The following is an 18581-nucleotide window of genomic DNA, read 5'->3' as shown; positions in this document are numbered from 1 at the left end:
AAAAGACTACATTTACATAGTCAAAAGGTCCTTTTGTTCAGCCTCACAATGCTATTGGGTAGTAAATGTGTTTACAGGTCCTGCCCTCTGGAGCATACAGTCACACAACCAGGGGCGCCGCCAGGGATTTTGGGCCCCATGAAAATATATCACATTGGGCCCCACCACTAGGCACAGGCCACGCCAACCAAGCACAATTGCTGTAACCACACCTCCAGAACCCAACCGACTCAGTTATGTTTTAAATAACTCTACCTGTACAGGCTTGCATCTATCTTGTAGTCCAATACTAACTGCACAATATTTACTGACACTGAGCTGTGAAAATATAACACTGTGCAGACGTGGAACATTCTGCTGCAGTAGAATTCACTATTTGATATAAGACTAACATTCCTGACAATAGATCTCAATAGTCATATTTTATGGTGTACATGGCTTTTTAATAATAACTTTTTTGAATGGAACATTCTCAACATGAATGCATCAATCCAAATAAATATAACTTAAATATGTGGAAAAATACTGTGTATGAAATGTATAATTTAAATTAGATGTTAGCTTTTTGTTTTGATATATATATATTTGTATTCCAGTCTCGCTTCAGATATGTTAAGTGGCATTCAACACAATGCTGCTCACCTCCTTCAGTTGGGAGAAAAGCTGGTTCAGGTTCAGCATTATGGGGGGACAGGGCTGCTGAGCCTAAAGATATATCTGTTGGATCTTGCACCAGGGGGAGGGACAACTGATTTAGTATGAATAGCTGCTAAAAATGTACCTGCATTTGTTAAATGTCAGCTAAAAGAGCAGTGAAATTAAAAACCTCTGCATTTTCTTTATAGATATTAACAGTACTTAACATTTAACCCAGCTTAGTAAAAAAAAAAACATAAAAAGTATTATTTACAATGGACTATGCTTAGCTAACAGACTAATTTCCACCACTCATGGACCACACCCACCTTTTCTTTTGAAAAACTGTCGCCCTTTAGTCCCTCTCTCTTATCTTTCTCTCCTTTCTTTTCTTTCTTGAAAGCCTGACTTTGTTAGTCGTTGAGACATCGTACACACGTAAGTACTAGCATCCCTAATCACATGCTCTCACTCTCTGCTAGAAAGTGCCGTTTGGAGGCGGAGGCAGGACCAAACCATTACATGTAAATAGAAGGGGGTGTACAGAGGCTTTGGATAATTAACTTTTGGAAGAAAATAAGTTAAATTAATTGTAAGTTTAGTGAGTACATTATCAATATAATGTTCTATTAATGTTAATTATTAATGAATGATGAAAGGTTACTTAACTTTTTTTTTCTTAATGTTCTAAATTAGTTTGGGCCCCCGTGGTGAGGGTGTTTGGGGTGGCCAATAGGGTTGCCAGGATTCAGCTGGGGATGGCCACGGCCGCCCCCCAGCTTCGCCACTGCGTCATCCAAGCCCCCAGGAAGTGCGCCGGAGTCTGATGAGAATATTCGTGCTGGTCAAACGGCGATACTACACTTCCTTTAGGTTGCTGGGCCCGGAAACACTTTTTCCCATTGACTTACATTGGGAAAGAGTGGTCTGTAACTCGTTGGATAATTTTTTACTAACTAAATAAACTACCCAGTATGAACATTTGTATAGCCCTTATTAAAAACATTCGTTCCTCAAGTTGTAAAAATGTGCTAATAACGTTATTCTGAGAGTTATTTCCCTCTGCATTATGAACGCGCATCTAACCCACGGGACCGCGCCGCCCGGCACGTTCATGTTACGTGTTCAGTACTACATGAGTTTCTCTTTACCCATGGATGCACAATAACAACGGACCCATATCGCCTTACTGCCAGCCCACGGAGCTGTAACAATGGATATATTCAGTGGCGTTTTTATATGTACAAAAGTGGTGGGGCACAACAAACTTAGATGTCTATAAGCTTCTGCAGTGAGGTTCATGGCTGGTGAGGCACTGGCACTGACTCTTCAGGTTTACAAATATTATATTTTGACCTAAATCAAAATATAAATTATTTTCAAAAGCTTTTTTTGTCTGATGCTTCAATTAATTTTAAACAGACAGTTCAACAGAAGAATACCCAACATTTTTAATTTTATCATTTAAATATTTAATTGTTCTCTCTTAGTAAGATCCCATTTTCAATAAAATTGCAGTCTTACCTTGACTTGAAGATGAAGTCCATTTGCCTATCCTTCTGGACAAAAATCTCTATTACTTTTTTGTAAAAGTCCTCCTTATGTTCTTGTAGTTTCAAAAGTCTATCATAAATCTAATCTAATCAATAGATTTATGATTCAAAATTATAAAAGTAGGGTAGACATGTGGATATTATCCGGCTGAACAAAACGTGCATTTATCTAACAGGTTTGTTTCCCACAGATCTTATTTGGAGCTATTTTCTAAAATCCTATGGAGAAATCTCATTGCTTTTTTGTCGAGGGAAGCCATGCGCAGCTTACTTCCGGGTTTTAGGATGCGTCACTGCAGCTCTCTCGTCTCCTCTTCACACACCACACTTTTCGCGGCACACGTACTTACAGCCAATCAGCTCTGAATGATGTGAGATGACATATGGTGGGGATGGCAGCACTATGCCCCTATGCTCATTATTTTTTTGCCACACACATTAAATAGGAAAATATTCTGAGCATGCGCAGTGTAGTTTTTACAGTCACCGTTCACTTAGACAGTGAGAGGGAGGGTCAGGATCGGGTTTTGTCCCACATGACTCTAAACAGCTCAATAGGCACACACTGTAGACACTAATTAGAAGAACACAGACTAAAACAGCAATGTACAGACGAATCAGATGATTAAACATGATCTTAAAATATATTTTATATATTTTTTAATTTATTCTTTGCATTTTTTTGTAATCATTATTTTTAATACTTTCTGCTGACACTAGGTGGGGCTGTGCCACTGGATATATTGCACATGTTTGCTGTTATTCATCATTTGTAAAATATTATACTACATGGGCTGTATGATGTAAATCTTGTACCGTAAATGTTGTATTAAATAAAGTTAATATTACCGACGTAGATTAACGTTCCTGTAGCTTCTTATTGCACTTGCAATTGTTTTAGTTACTTGTGGGCTACTTAACATGAATAATCACAGTTACTATCCTTTTACTCCATCACATTTAAAAAAGAAATAGGCTATTGTTATTTTAACTCCACCACAGTAATCCATCATCAGCTTTACTTTTTAGATAAAGTTTTAACTCACAATTGATCATAACAGGCTTCAACATATACATTTTTAATATATTACCAAGTGGTTTCATGTACAACCAACACAAGTATCATGCTAAATGAAGCTCTGTTTCTTGGATATCACTAGATCCTGATGTCAGCGTAATATAAAAGTACATAACGATTGATGTGTAACTTAGCATAATTTACTAGCTAGCCGCTAGCTGCTAACTGCCGCCTCGTTAATATAAATCCAGTACCATGCTGTCATGAACGTGCGGTGCTGTTACGTGTACGCAAATTCACGTGCTTAATGTGAACGAGCCTTTTGGGCGGCGTGGTTAAAGTTGCGCATGCTCTATGAGCGCACATACGGGTACTTCTCAGGCATGCTGGGTAATCTGTGACGTTTCGCTCTCTCAAAAGTTGGGCCATTTTGTCATCATGCGCCATTGAGCAACTCTCATAGGAATGAATGAGGCCCCGCCTCCCACGCTGTATCCAGTTCTTATTATACATCCATGGCGTCAACGGCCCGCTGGCGAACGGCTCGGTTCACTGACGACCGGACATACTGTGATTCTCCAGAACACACAGTTGGCCGGTCTGCCCCTGTGTAGCATATTATTTTCCATTACAGATGAGCAGATGGGCTTTCAACTAAAGACACAGCCACGCAAAAACTGCGGCATGTACAGCTCCTTATGCTGCAATGTGTGAAGTGCATGGCTTCCCTCTGCAGGGGGAGACGTGCTCTGCCGGCGGTCTCGTTCAGGATCCGAAAATACAATTTAAATATTTTGCACACTTATTCCTAGTGTGCCACTGGTTACGGTGCCGCGTGTCAATGGTGGCACGCGTGCCAGGGGTTGCCGACCCCTGATCTAGATTGAATGTTGAATTAAATCACTTTTGCATAAGGGTCATGATGCAACATGTGCAGAAGCTCCTAGCAGAAGGCATCATCAGAATCAGCTAGAACATATTATATTGTGCCTGAATCTTAAACAATGTGTCATCTCTAATGAAACACACACGCACACACACACATACACACTCACCTTGCCCAGGGCGGTGTACTCCACAGCGATCTCACTGAGGAAGAAGTATACGTAGTTACCGTAGTCGATGGCATGCAGAAAGTGAGGCTCTGAAGAGAGATGGAGATGATGAATTATTCCTGTTTTTAAGGTAAAGCTCTCCTGATATCACATGATATCATGTTCAACAAGTTCCAGCAGTCTTGTTACCTTCATCGTCCACTCTACCCTGAACGGCGAGAGGAAATATGGACTAATTGATTGTATAATAATAATAAGAAGAAGAAGAAGAAGAAGAAGAAGAAGAAGAAGAAGAAAAAGAAGAAGAAGAAGAAGAAGAAGAAGAAGAAGAAGAAGAAGAACAGCAATAAACGAATCACAGCCTCCATCTCCGCCCATCCTCCTCACGACAGACCGATCCAGCCTCAACTCTACCTCCTCACTCTCCGCCTCACTCCCCACTCCCCTCCGCCTCCTCCGTCCTCCTCCCCTCCTCCTCCTCCTCCTCCTCCCCTCCTCCTCCCTCTCCCCTCCTCCTCCTCCTCCTCCTCCTCCCCCTCCTCCTCCTCCTCCTCCTACCTCCTCCTCCTCCTCCTCCTCCTCCTCCTCCTCCTCCTCCTCCTCCGACGAAGTCATCAGCTCCGAAGAAATTGTAATTGTGGTTAAATAACATTGTCTGCTGCATTTATTTGGTCAATTTAAACGGTAAGTAACGTTATTATGTCAGTTGTGCGTGACGTGGATATCTGTATTCTCAAGATCCATACATTTGTTATCAATAAATCCATTTGATCAACATTTTGATATTTCACTGTTCTAATCCAGAGCCTGCTCCTGTGGAGAATAAAAAGGTATGGTTAAGTGATGTATCTAAAGAAACATCACAATGTCCACTTACATTGTGCTATGTCGATGATACACAGGTCTACATTTCCACCAAACCCAACATTGCCACCACCACCCCCCCCCCCCCCCCACACACACAGGCCCGGTTCCAGAACAAAATGACTCAGGGTGCATCTGAGATTAGAGAGGGTGCAGTGGTAAAGTGCTATTTTTATAAGTGGGGAGTGGACCTAACACCCTATAGGGGGGTCCTCACCTCCTCTAGGGGGGTCCGGGGGCATGCTCCCCCGGGAGTTAAAAGCATCAATCTGGTGCACTCTGAGAGCAACATGAAGAGATCTATGGATCTATGTGCTTTTTGCTTGATTCATGCCTTCCCAGTCCCTTATCACGTAGCCTATAAGAGCATGGCGCCAGTTGTTGTAGCCAGTTGTGGTGAAGGCATCTGACTTACTTGAACTGAAATGTCTACATGCATAGCAAAAGATGGCATCTTTTCTACATGAATATTCCAGCCAATCTGTGTTTTGAAACCATGAGCTGCAAAATAAGCACCTTACCCCACTGTACAGGCGAGTTGGGAACTTGTTTAAATATACCTGGACAGGCTCTGTTTTGCCGAGGTCCTCTGGCACTTGCGGGCCGCCGAGGGGTGGCGGTGTTTGGGGCAAGGAAGAAGGCTGCTCCGCCTCCGTGGGCGAGGCGGGCAAAGCCGGCGAGTCGGGCGTTATTGTCCACGACAGTGGCCGCGGGTAACGTAATGTCCCCATGATCTGAACTGTTATTACCTGCAGTAGATGCAGTGTTACTGCTGGCGATTAGGGCTGGTTGTTTTAACCATTGTCTGATGTCCATCACTGACTGCTTTGTAAGCACCTTGCAGATGACGAACGCGCAGCGGCACAGGTCACGCGCACCTGACATAATAACGTTACTTACCGTTTAAATTGACCAAATAAATGCAGCAGACAATGTTATTTAACCACAATTACAATTTATTTTATTTCAACTAAATTATTATTATTATTATTATTATTATTATTATTATTATTATATATGTCATATTTTTCACTTTAAATTTTTTGTTTTACTTTAATTATTATTATTTTTTTCACTTTTCATTTTTCATTTTTCAAATGAGGGTGCATAACGACTCAACTGAGGGTGCAATGCACCCTTATGCACCCCCGTAGAACCAGGCCTGCCCCCCCACCTCTCACCAACTGCCTCCAGGACATCAGGAGCTGGATGAGCAGGATCTTCCTGTAACTCAATGGCTGCAAAACAGAGGCCCTGCTCATTGGCTCAAAATCCAACCTCTCCAAAGCTCCACCCTCCCCTGCTTCCAACCTCATCATTGATGGTTTCTCTGTTCCCTTAAGAGCCTTGGTGTCATCCAGGACAGCTCCCTCTCCTTTGCACCTCACATCAGGGTCGGCGTCATGGGGGGTCATTGACGGGCCATGCCCCCCCAAATGAGTCACTGTCCCCCCCCAACGCAGGGCGGGCAAGCCTTGCCACTTTGCCGTTTTTTTAAATCATATAAGTGAAAACGTTTCCACTAAAAGTTGTTTGTGTGAAATAAATCAGAAATGTCATTTCATTTCATTTCAAACCTTTATTTATACAGATAAATCCCATTGAGATCATTGATCTCTTTTCCAAGGGAGACCTGCTCAAGTAGTTCCACATGAAACATAAAAACATAAATAGAAATAAAGAATACAAATATAAAACACAGCCTGAGGTGTGCTCACTGCTGCTCTCTGATTGGTGTGTTGCTTGACCAATGACCCCCGACCTTTGTTTTGTTGTCATTACGTGGCTGTGTGTTTAAATGAAAGCCCAGTGGCAATCTGTTCATCTGTTACACTGATTATACAGTAAAGCCATCGAAAATAATATGATATACATACAAGTACTTCTGGGTCTCTGTGTTTCATTCAAGCTCGGCTCTGTGTGTGTGGCACGAGCGCATTTTGTGAGTGCACGAGCGGTAAAGTGGAATGTTGTTGTTAGCATCTGGTTAGCTGCTATGCTAACGGATATAAAGAGCTGTTTCTACACCAAGGTGGAGGAGAGTCCTCTCCTGTCAGACTGAGAGGATCTTATAACCTCAGCTCAGTGAGGTAAGGACTCTCTCAGTGTTTAGATAGTTCACTTTAGTGTAGGTTATCTCAGTGGGTCTCAAACGGTTTGGTCACCATTTATGTAAACAAGTATTTGCGAGGAACACCTTTATATGATCATTATAGTTATTAAAGAACAAGAGCATAAATGAAAAACAGGTATGAAATATTATAGGACAGTAATACAAGAATACAGTTAAAAAGGGGAGTGATTAGTAAAATATCCATAAAGAAAAATAAATCTGTTTACAGTTCTGTTTCATATGGGTGTTGAGAGTATGTATCCATAGATCTCTTAATTTTGCTCTCAAAGTGCACCAGATTGATGCATTTAATCTTTTTAAAATCTCCTAGAGGAGGTTAGGTCCACCCCCCACCCACCATGTTCACATGGATAGGATACTAAATACATTTGCACACTTTTTATATGGTGGCCTATGTCCATATGTTTCTGTTTTGGTGGTCGTGCCACAACCGTGCATGTATGCACAAGTCATGGTGCGCTATAAATGCAATGTGTGTGAAAGACAATAGACTTTACAGCATGTTTTTTTAAATTGAAGTTGCGTTGGTGTTTGTGTGTTGGTTGTTGACGGCAGTGTGTGCCCCCCTGTGGTAAATGATTTGCCCCGCATTCGATTTGTTCTAGAGCCGACCCTGCCTCACATAAATAACATCTCTGGACTCCGCCACTGAAGTCCTGGTTCACGAATTCGTCACATCCCACATCCACTACTGTAATGCCATCCTCTCAGGCATTCCCACCAAACTTATCAATAAACTTCAAAAACCATCTCTGTCTACAAAGAGCCAGACTCCCAGCTCCAGGGGGCCAACACTGGGCAAACCACCAGAACATTTTCTTTAACAGATTTGACAAGTCGGCCGGTGGCGCTGACATCACAGCTGATGAAGACCCTGGAGAGGCTGGACACCTTCGGCCCCTTGTGAGACCATTGATTGACCCGCTGCAGTTCGCCTACCGCCCTGACATCAGGGTGGTGCTGAAGTCCCTCTCCCACCTGGAGAAGGCAGTGAGCACTGTGAGGATCTTGTTCTTTGATTCTCCAGTGCCTTCAACACCATCCAGCCTCTGCTCCCAAGATGCAGCTCTCGGGGTGGATCCTGGACCTCACCAACCGTCTACAGTACGTGAGGACCCGGGAGTGTCAATCAGACACCATCATCCGCAGTACGGGGGCCCCCCAGGGGACAGTTCTGGACCATTTCTCTTCACCCTCTACACTGCAGACATAACCCTCTTCACTGCAACCTGTCACCTGCAAAAGTTCTCTGACGGCTCTGCCATCGTTGGCCTCATCACCAATGAGGCCGACAGGGAGTACAGGGAGCTGACGCAGGACTTCCCCCTCTGGTGCCAGAGAAACCCCCTGCAGCTCAACGCAGGGAAGACCAAGGAGCTGGTGGTGGACTTCAGACGGCCCCAACACTCCCCCCCCACACCAGTGAACAACCAGGGAGCTGACATTGAGATTGTGGAATCGTACAAATACCTGGGTGTTCATCTGAACAATAAACTGGACTGGACTGATAATTCTGCTGCTCTGTACAAGAAGGGACAGAGCAGACTCTATCTGCTGAGGAGACTGAGGTCTGTTGGGGAGCTGGGGGCCCTCCTTCAGATCTTCTATGACTCTGGAGGCATCACCCATCTGTTATGGTGTGGCCTGCTGAGGCAGCAGCATCTTGGCTGCTGACAGGAAGAGACTGAACAGACTGGTATGGAAGACCAGCTCTGTCCTGGGGGGTCCTCCGGACACTGTTGAGGTGGTGGGAGACAGGAGAATGGCAGCCAAGCTGCAACGTGTCCCCCTCCTCCAGGACACCCTGTCCTCACTGTGCAGCACCTTTAGTGACATATTTCTGCAACCGCAGTGTTTCACGGAGAGATGCCGCAGGTCCTTCCTTCCTGCAGCAGTTAGACTGTCCAACCACCAGTCCCCCTGGTAGACCCCCACACAATACAGACTGTGCAACTTGTGCAACAAAATGGCAATGTGCAATATAGACACTTGTCTTGAAATACTGTGCAATAATCACCTTTCTGTGGAAACCATCATCATAAGGAATGTCCCAACAGTTCTTTTTTTTGATATAATGTCCCAGCACCTTACATTATATATGTCACTAAGCTCTGAAGTTGCTGCGCATCATTCTTAGCCACGGATTTGTACTTACCCACTTATTTGTCTTTATTTGTATTCTAATATAACTAATGTGTACTTTTCTGTATTGTTGGATGCCTTTTTTCTTTTACCTGCTTTGCCACTTTTGCTGTAACACTGTTAATTACCCAGCTGTGGAAATAGTAAAGGATTTTTGATTCTGATACAAATCATACAGAAGTCTGAAGCCCGGATCATCAACTGCATCAAATCCTCTGAATACATCACCCCCATCCTCATCCAACTGCTCTGGCCCGGATCAACTACAAAAAACTCCCCTCACCTGCACCTACAGTACCTACCTGGTCCAAAATAACCAAACCCTGTGACTCACCTCGGAGCCACTTGGAGTCGTACTTGACGGTCCTGAGGACGGGCCGGCCATCCCCAAGGCTGCGGTAGATGACGGCGTCGCTGGCCAGGAAGTCCGTCATGGTGGCCGAGTAGAAGTCTCCGCCTGAGCAACAGCTGCAGTTTAATGTTCATGCTGAGAACTATTCTGACATAATAAAATTAAGGAATTTCTTTGTTTTCCCATATACTAATATGAATTCAACCAAAATATTTAGCTTTGTGTATGATTGTGCATGACATTGTCATTTTTCTGAAAACGTGTTGTCGAAGATTTGTTCTGGTCTGCAGTAATTTGGAACTATGTACATACTCCCCAGTCTTGTTGAGTTTTGTTGTTAAGGATTTGTAATGCTGTACTGTAAATACCTATATGAAAAATCCTTTAAATCACTAATGAACTCCATCTTTTATATCTGAATATACCTGTACCCAAAAGTGCAAAATACCAGAAAAGCACTCAGTCATGAGTTTTTTCAGACAGTCACTTTGGACTAACCTGCAAACAGTCCCACATTGGACTGCCCAGACTCAAAGGGACAGCGGGCCTGACCCACCACTTCCTCCCCCACCTGCTCCAGGGACGCCATCTGACAGGAGAGAGGAATGCATCACAAAATAAACAGTCATGAGTTAAAATGTAGAATTGGTCATGGATACCAATTTGAATTTGAAAGCCATACCAAAATTATGAGGGAAAAAAAAGATATCCAGTGGAGGAAATAAGTATTTGATCCCTTGCCGATTTAGTAAGTTTACCCACTTACAAATAAATTAACAGTCTATAATTGTAAAGGTAGGTTTATTTGACTAATGAGAGACAGCATATTGAGAAATGTACATCATATAAGAGATACAAAATTATTTATTTATTTTAATTATTTGATCCCCTTGCAACCAACAAGAATTCTGGCTCCCACTGGCCAGTTACATAAGTCCTCTTCCTTTAAAAAAGTACTCCTAATATGAATTTGTTACCTGTATAAAAGACACCTGTCCACAGAATCAATCAATCAGGTTCCAACCTCTCCACCATGGGCAAGACTAGTCCCCCTTTCCACCAAACCGGTTCCAGGGCCAGAAAACGGCGTATGCCACAATAGGATAGCAACAAGTAGTCAAAATAGTCAGATTAGCATTGGTTGCTATGCTAACATCACCCATTTTATACCAGAGAAACTTTCACCACAGCGTCTGGCAGCACACCCGACCCCATCGCTGTTTCCCGTACGTGGTGGGCCCGCGGGACAGAGAAGCGGAGGTGTTGCCCACGTTGCCTTTTTGGGCTGTGCCTGGCCGGGTTCCGTGGCAAGCCCGGCCACCAGACGCTCGCCGACAAGTCCTCCTTCTGGGCCCGGCTCCAGAAGAGGACCCCGGGCTTCCTCCGGGATCCTCACTTCGTGTGTCGTCTTTCATGAGGTCTTTTGAACCAATCTTAGTCTGGCCCCTTGCCTGAGACCAATTTGCCATGGGAGACCCTACCAGGAACACAAGGTTCCAGACAACACAGCCCCCAGGTTCATCAGGGCACACAAAACTCTCTAGCACGGTAAGGTGCTGGTACTTCAGAGAGGAAGAACTTATTTCCTACAGTTAAATGCAAATCCATTTTTATCTTTTATATAATATCAATTTCTGGATTTTCTTTTTGATATTCTTAATATCACTGTTAAAATAGACCTACCATTACAATTATGGACTGTTCATTTATTTGTAAGTAGGCACATTTACAAAATCTGCAAGGGATCAAATGCTTATTTCCTTTACTGTATCATTAATTTAGACATATTAGGAACTTGTTAACAATAGAAGCATCAAAAACATATTTGCACGCTAGGATTTTCTAACATCTTCATTATGGAACAACCTGCTGATCCCAGGCCAGTAACATTACAACAGCGTTTCTCAACGTGTGGGGCGATATCACAGAGATGTGATAGGTGGGTCACGAAATACAAAATGTAAAAACATTTATTTTTTTAATAATTCTTTTTTTTTTTTTTCACACTGGTGGAATATCAAAACAATGGCCCGCCCGGGGTGCAAAACGCATCAATGAAAGCGACCCTCTACCACACAAAACAACACCTGTAAATAACCCAATTTGTGTTCTTTGAAATTGAAAAGGATATTGCATTGTGTTTGTTACTTTCGTTGCAGTTATATGTCTTAAGTGTCATTTGGCATGCTTTTATTTTGAAGGCGAGTTTCCGCTGTTGACAGTTGTTGTTGCTATGGAAACAAGAAACGTTTCACAGCGGGCGGAAGTTGTCATAAAGTCCGCGATAATAAAGCCCACCCATTTAGAGGGAAGATATGATTGGTCAATTGTACTGTCATTTGACATTACTCTCTCGTTCAGTTACTATAGCTGGCCCTCTGTGAATTCATAGCTGTACGTCCAATCAGCTCCTATCTTCACCTCGCAGAGACGAGCGTCTTTCATTTAACCCTTCACATTCAAACAGAAACTGAATAGGCAGATTCAAAGGATTTATTTCTTTGGAAATGTTATTTTAAATACAATTTAATCAAGTTATTATTTGTAAAACTAATGACAAATATTACTGAAAACATATTTTAAAAATATATATAAAGAAAAATATAATTTGTTTTAATGTTTTTAAATATTATTTTGTAGAATATCTTAGGCCCTCAGAGACAGGCTCGCCACTGGTAAAAATCTCTCATACACACATGTGAAAGGCTCTCACAGACACACACAACAGCGTTGCAGTCGGGAAGAAAAGCAATGTGGAGCAAGAGAGAGAGAGAGAGCACACCTTTATCTATTTAATAAAGTTGTAAAAAATAAAGTAAGAAATCATTCCAATGTGTACTATAGGACAGTAAAAAGTTTAAAAGGGGAGGGATTAGTCAAATATGCATAAATAAAAAGAAAGAATGCTAACTAGGTAACATAAGATAAGAATAAACCAGTTTAAATGATTTGTTGTTGGTTGTGATCATATTCTAAAGATGTTTGGATTATTGAAAAGTATACAGCTCCCTTTCATCTGAGTGTTGAGAGCTGTATCCATAAATTCATGTTGGGCTCAAAGTAGGGCTGCTCGATTATGGCAAAAATCATAATCTCGATTATTTGGGTCAATAATTGATATCACGATTATTAAAAACGATTAACCATTTACTTTGAAAACATCAATTTATTGAAGAAAATCATTTGAAAAGTATGTTTTTAACAGTTGATTACCCTGAACTTTAAGTATAACTCAACTGAAAAACCTATTTAAAAAAAATAAAATTGTTTTATTTCGATTATGTTGTTTTCATAATCGTTGCAAGCCAAAATCGTAATTGCGATTAAAATACGATTAATTTAGCAGCCCTAGCTCAAAGTGCACCAGATTGATGCATTTAACTTCAACATTTAAAAAAAATCTTCCTGGGGGTGCATGCCCCCGGACCCTAGAGGATGTGACGTCCACCACCAAATAAAGCAGGTTAAAATAATTAAATTGCATTAATATAGGCACGGCCAGTCTATTGATAGCGTGAAGTACAACCGCGTGACTCAGTCATTTTGTACCTTAAAAAGCATTTAAATACCGCATTTAAAATCTGATGAACTCAGTGTGCATCTGGACCCGGTGACGACATTACCTATTGACGCAGCAACCACTGTAAGCTATATTCTTGTTTAATTAGACTTCTCTGTTTCATTTATTCGACTCTGTATAAATTGTTATTGTAGCTTAAACGGCTAAATCGCGTTTGAGAGATTTTAAATCTCAGATCTGCTCAGGCGAAACCTGCTTTACAGGTCTCAGCACTCAAGCCTGCATTAATATAGGCACGGCCAGTCTATTGATAGCGTGAAGTACAACCGCGTGACTCAGTCATTTTGTACCTTAAAAAGCATTTAAATACCGCATTTAAAATCTGATGAACTCAGTGTGCATCTGGACCCGGTGACGACATTACCTATTGACGCAGCAACCACTGTAAGTTATATTCTTGTTTAATTCGACTTCTCTGTTTCATTTATTCGACTCTGTATAAATTGTTATTGTAGCTTTAACGGCTAAATCGCGTTTGAGAGATTTTAAATCTCAGATCTGCTCAGGCGAAACCTGCTTTACAGGTCTCAGCACCCAAGCCGAGCATTAATATAGGCACAGTCTATTGTCGCCCATCAGCTGTAGATAGTTAACTAATTAGAGGGCCGTGGCCCTACAGCTGTGTGAACTGAGCAATCAGGCGTCCATTTTTGGGTAGCTCTTTCCTGGAGCGTCAGCTTCAGCGTCAGACAGCCGAAGACTGACAAAGACATTGGAGTCCTGCGGGAGTAAGACTGACAAAGACATTGGAGTCCTGCGGGAGTCACGAGGGAGGCAAAGAGGAGGCAAATCCTACTCTGATTGAGCTGGTGTCTTATTTATCTTTTCTTTAGTTTTCTAGCCCCTCATGCTATAATCATGTGTATTTTCTCCATTCCTGTTCATGTGTCTTCTCGCAATTATCACTGGCCCCGTGTATCTCCTAATCGATATAACCGGCCTGCTCTCGTCTATCCCACGTGCTCCACTGAGATCCAACATCTAGTTTCTGGTGGCCTGTGGAATTGCCAGTCAGCTGTTTCTAAGGCTGACTTCATCTCTGGCTACGCCTCCCTGCAGTCTCTGGATTTCCTTGCTCTCACTGAGACCTGGATTACTCCATCCAACACATCCACCCCAGCAGCTCTCTCCACTGCATATTCCTTCTCCCATACACCCAGACCCACTGGCAGAGGAGGTGGCACTGGTCTCCTGCTCTCTCCCAAATGGAGCTTTTCCCTCTTCAAGCTACCTAACTTCACTCCTTCCACCTTTGAATTCCATGCCGTCACAGTAACCCATCCTATACAGTTAACCATTGTTGTTCTCTACCGTCCACCAGGCGCCTTGGGGGACTTCTTGGAGGAATTAGATAATCTCCTCTCACTCATCCCTGAAACTGGCCCTCCCGCTGTACTTCTCGGAGACTTCAACCTCCAGACGGGGAAGATAGACGAACTAACATCTCTGTTAACCGCCTTTGCTTTCTCACTGTCTCCGTCCCCACCGACTCATAAAGCTGGCAATGTCCTTGATCTCATATTCTCAAGGAACTGCTCTACTTCTAACCTCTCTGTAAACCCGCTCCACACATCCGATCACTTCTTCATTTCATTCTCTCTATCCCTTTCCAAACATAACAAACTAATCTCTTCCCATCCTGCACTTGTCCGCCGTAACCTTCGCTCCCTCTCCCCCTCTACCTTTGCCTCGTCGGTGCTCTCAGCCCTCCCTTCCTCTGATTCGTTCCATCTCCTGCCTCCAAACTCTGCTGCAGAAACTCTCCTCTCTACTCTCTCATCCACTCTGGACTCGCTCTGTCCTCTCACATCTCGGCAGGCTCGTCAGTCCCCTCCTGCTCCCTGGCTAAATGATGCACTGCGTGCTAATAGAACCGTCCTTAGGGCAGCAGAGCGGAAATGGTGGAAATCCAAACACCGTGACGACCTCCTAACCTATCAAGCTCTCCTCTCCTCTTTCTCTGCTTCGATCTCTCAGGCAAAAAGCACTTTCTTTCAAGATAAGATCCAATCTTCCTATTCCAATCCTAAAAAACTATTTTCCATCTTCTCCACCCTCTTGGACCCTCCAAAAGCTCCTCCCCCCTCCTCACTTCTGTCAAGCGACTTTGTTACCCACTTTCACCAACACACTTACCTCCTTTTCCCCTCTCTCTCCAAGTGAGGTTCTTACCCTCATTACCTCTGCCCGCCCTACCACCTGTCCTCTGGACCCTATCCCTTCAAACTTCCTTCAGACTATTGCTCCTGATATTCTACCGTTTCTCACCCATTTCATCAACACTTCTCTAACTTCTGGTCACTTTCCAAACAGTCTCAAGGAGGCAAGAGTAAACCCTCTCCTAAAGAAACCCACTCTCAACCCGTCTGATGTTATAAACTACAGGCCTGTCTCTCTCCTCCCGTTCCTGTCTAAATCACTTGAACGCGCTGTCTTTAAACAACTCTCCTGTTATCTCAATCAGAACAACCTTCTGGATCAGCACCAGTCTGGTTTCAAGGCAGGTCATTCCACAGAAACTGCTCTCATTGCTGTCACGGAGGAACTGCACACTGCCAAAACTGCATCCCTCTCCTCTGTCATCATCCTATTGGACCTGTCTGCCGCATTCGACACGGTGAATCATCAGATCCTCCTTCGCACTCTCCAAAAACTTGGAGTTTCAGGCTCTGCACTTTCCCTCCTCGCCTCATACCTGAAAGACCGTACCTACAGGGTGACTTGGAGAGGGTCTGAGTCCGACCCTTGTCAATTAACTACGGGGGTCCCTCAGGGCTCTGTTCTTGGTCCCCTCCTCTTCTCCGTGTACACAAACTCGCTCGGATCAGTCATTAGCCCGCATGGTTTTTCTTACCACTGCTACGCTGATGACACCCAATTAATTCTGTCCTTTCCCCGCTCAGAGACCCAGGTCGTTGCACGCATCTCTGCTTGTCTAGCTGACATCTCTCAGTGGATGTCTGCTTACCACCTCAAGCTCAACCTTGACAAGACTGAGCTGCTCTTCCTCCCGGGAAAAGATTGTCCCACTCTTGACCTAACAATCAACATCGGCACCTCAGTTGTTTCCCCGACTCAGACTGCATGGAATCTGGGTGTGATCCTAGATAACAACCTGTCCTTCACTGCAAACATCGCTGCTACAACCCGTTGCTGCAGATACACGCTTTACAACATCAGGAAGATACGTCCCCAGCTGACTCAGAAAGCGACTCAGGTTCTGGTCCAGGCTCTCGTCATCTCACGCCTAGACTACTGCAACTCCCTCCTGGCTGGTCTACCTGCATGTGCCATCCGACCTCTGCAGCTCATCCAGAATGCAGCGGCTCGTCTGGTCTTCAACCTTCCTAAATTCTCCCACACCACTCCGCTCCTCCGCTCCCTTCACTGGCTTCCGGTAACTGCTAGAATCCACTTCAAGACACTGGTACTTGCTTACCATGCTGCGAATGGATCTGGCCCTTCCTACATCCAGGACATGGTTAAACCGTACACCCCAGCGCGTGCACTACGCTCTGCATCAGCCAAACGACTCGTTGCGCCCTCGCTGCGAGGGGGACCCAAGTTCCCATCGGCGAAAATACGTGGGTTTGCTGTCCTGGCTCCAAGATGGTGGAATGAGCTCCCCATTGACATCAGGACGGCAGATAGCTTGCACATCTTCCGGCGCAAACTGAAAACTCATCTCTTTCGACTCCACTTCGAGCGTTAGAACTATTAACGAAGCACTTTTATACTAATAAAGGACTGGATTACCTAAAGCCAGTTGAGTAGCACTTGAAATGTTTGGCTCTATGAAACCTGATGTACTTATATGATTCTGTTTTCTTCAAGGTTGTGTCTTTCTGGTTGAATGTACTTATTGTAAGTCGCTTTGGATAAAAGCGTCAGCTAAATGCAATGTAATGTAATGTAATGTAATGTGTAATGTTATTATGATGGATTTGATATTAACGAGGCGACAGTTAGCAGCTAGCGGCTAGCTAGCAATTATGCTAATGTACACATCAATCGTTATGTACTTATATTACGCTGTAACAGGATCTAGTGATATCCAACAGAGCTTAATTTAGCATGAAAGAATGATTGCACTGTATATATATATATACAATGCAATAAGCTTCTTAGTGCAATAATAAGCTACAGGGACGTTAATCTAACGTCGGTAATATTAACTTTATTTAATACAACATTTACGGTACAACATTTACATCATACAGCCCATGTAGTATAATATTTTACAAATGATAAATTACAGCAAACATGTGCAATATATCCATTATTACAGCTCCGTGGGCTGGCAGTAAGGCGATATGGGTCCGTTGTTATTGTGCATCCATGGGTAAAGAGAAACTCATGTAGTATTTAACACGTGACATGAACGTGCCGGGCGGCGCGGTCCCGTGGGTTAGATGCGCGTTCATAATGCCGAGGGAAATAACTCTCAGAATAACGTTATTAGCACATTTTTACAACTTGAGGAACGAATGTTTTTAATAAGGGCTATACAAACGTTCATACTGGGTAGTTTATTTAGTTTAAAAAAAATTATCCAACGTGTTACAGACCACTCTTTCCCCATGTAAGTCAATGGGAAAAAGTGTTTCCGGGCCCAGCAACCTAAAGGAAGTGTAGTACCGCCGTTTGACCAGCACGAATATTCTCATCAGATTCCGGCGCACTTCCTGGGGGCTTGACACAGACCCGCCCCACTTGCGTGTTTGCCGTGTTTGCTTCCGCCACCGGTGCAGGTATGTTGCATTGCATTGCTTGCTTCAGGAAAGGTTCTGCAATTTACCAGCGTATTGATACTTAGCCCTGCTTTGCCTCACCTAGTGGAGGATCCTCCGCGTGCAGCCTGTCAACGCAGCCATAAAAAGCATGAAGCTCTCCCCTCTCTGCGTTATCGATAGGAAAGCCTGATCGGTATGTGCGCTGTACGGCAATCTATTTGGTCAATCCACCTCATTACTTTTATTGATATTAATGTTTGTATTTATTCATAAACCTAGGGCCAATCCAATGGTTAAGGGACATCTGCTGTTTTGCTTCACCGGAGAAAGTATGTTTATCGGCAGTAACGTCACAACTGCTGTTGATCCTGCCTAGATGTTTGGGCTACCGTTACCACATTGTGGCTTCTGATTGCTGCTTCTGGCCAGCTTTGCGTCACCTACTGCGGAGGCTCGCTCACCAGTTAAAGTGCTGCTTTAACTGCACGCCTTCCTGCTGCCTTGCTTGGGCCGA

General features: G+C 43.6%; 1 protein-coding gene across 1 annotated transcript in view; it reads right to left on the bottom strand.

Annotated features, from left to right (window-relative positions):
• LOC117539120 (semaphorin-6D-like) overlaps nucleotides 1–18581 on the bottom strand; it is a 148332-nt gene that overhangs the window by 117220 nt on the left and 12531 nt on the right. The window contains exons 7-9 of the mRNA XM_034205148.1: nucleotides 10253–10343; nucleotides 9737–9859; nucleotides 4263–4351 (exon numbers count right to left, since the gene is read on the bottom strand). Coding sequence (XP_034061039.1) covers nucleotides 4263–4351; nucleotides 9737–9859; nucleotides 10253–10343 — 303 coding nt within the window. The remainder of the gene's footprint in view (nucleotides 1–4262; nucleotides 4352–9736; nucleotides 9860–10252; nucleotides 10344–18581) is intronic.

The sequence above is a fragment of the Gymnodraco acuticeps genome, unplaced genomic scaffold (assembly GCF_902827175.1).
Source record: "Gymnodraco acuticeps unplaced genomic scaffold, fGymAcu1.1, whole genome shotgun sequence".
In the NCBI taxonomy this organism is placed as follows: Eukaryota; Metazoa; Chordata; class Actinopteri; order Perciformes; family Bathydraconidae; genus Gymnodraco; species Gymnodraco acuticeps.
Note: the sequence above shows the minus strand (reverse complement) of the source record. Positions and strands in the feature narration are given on the sequence as shown.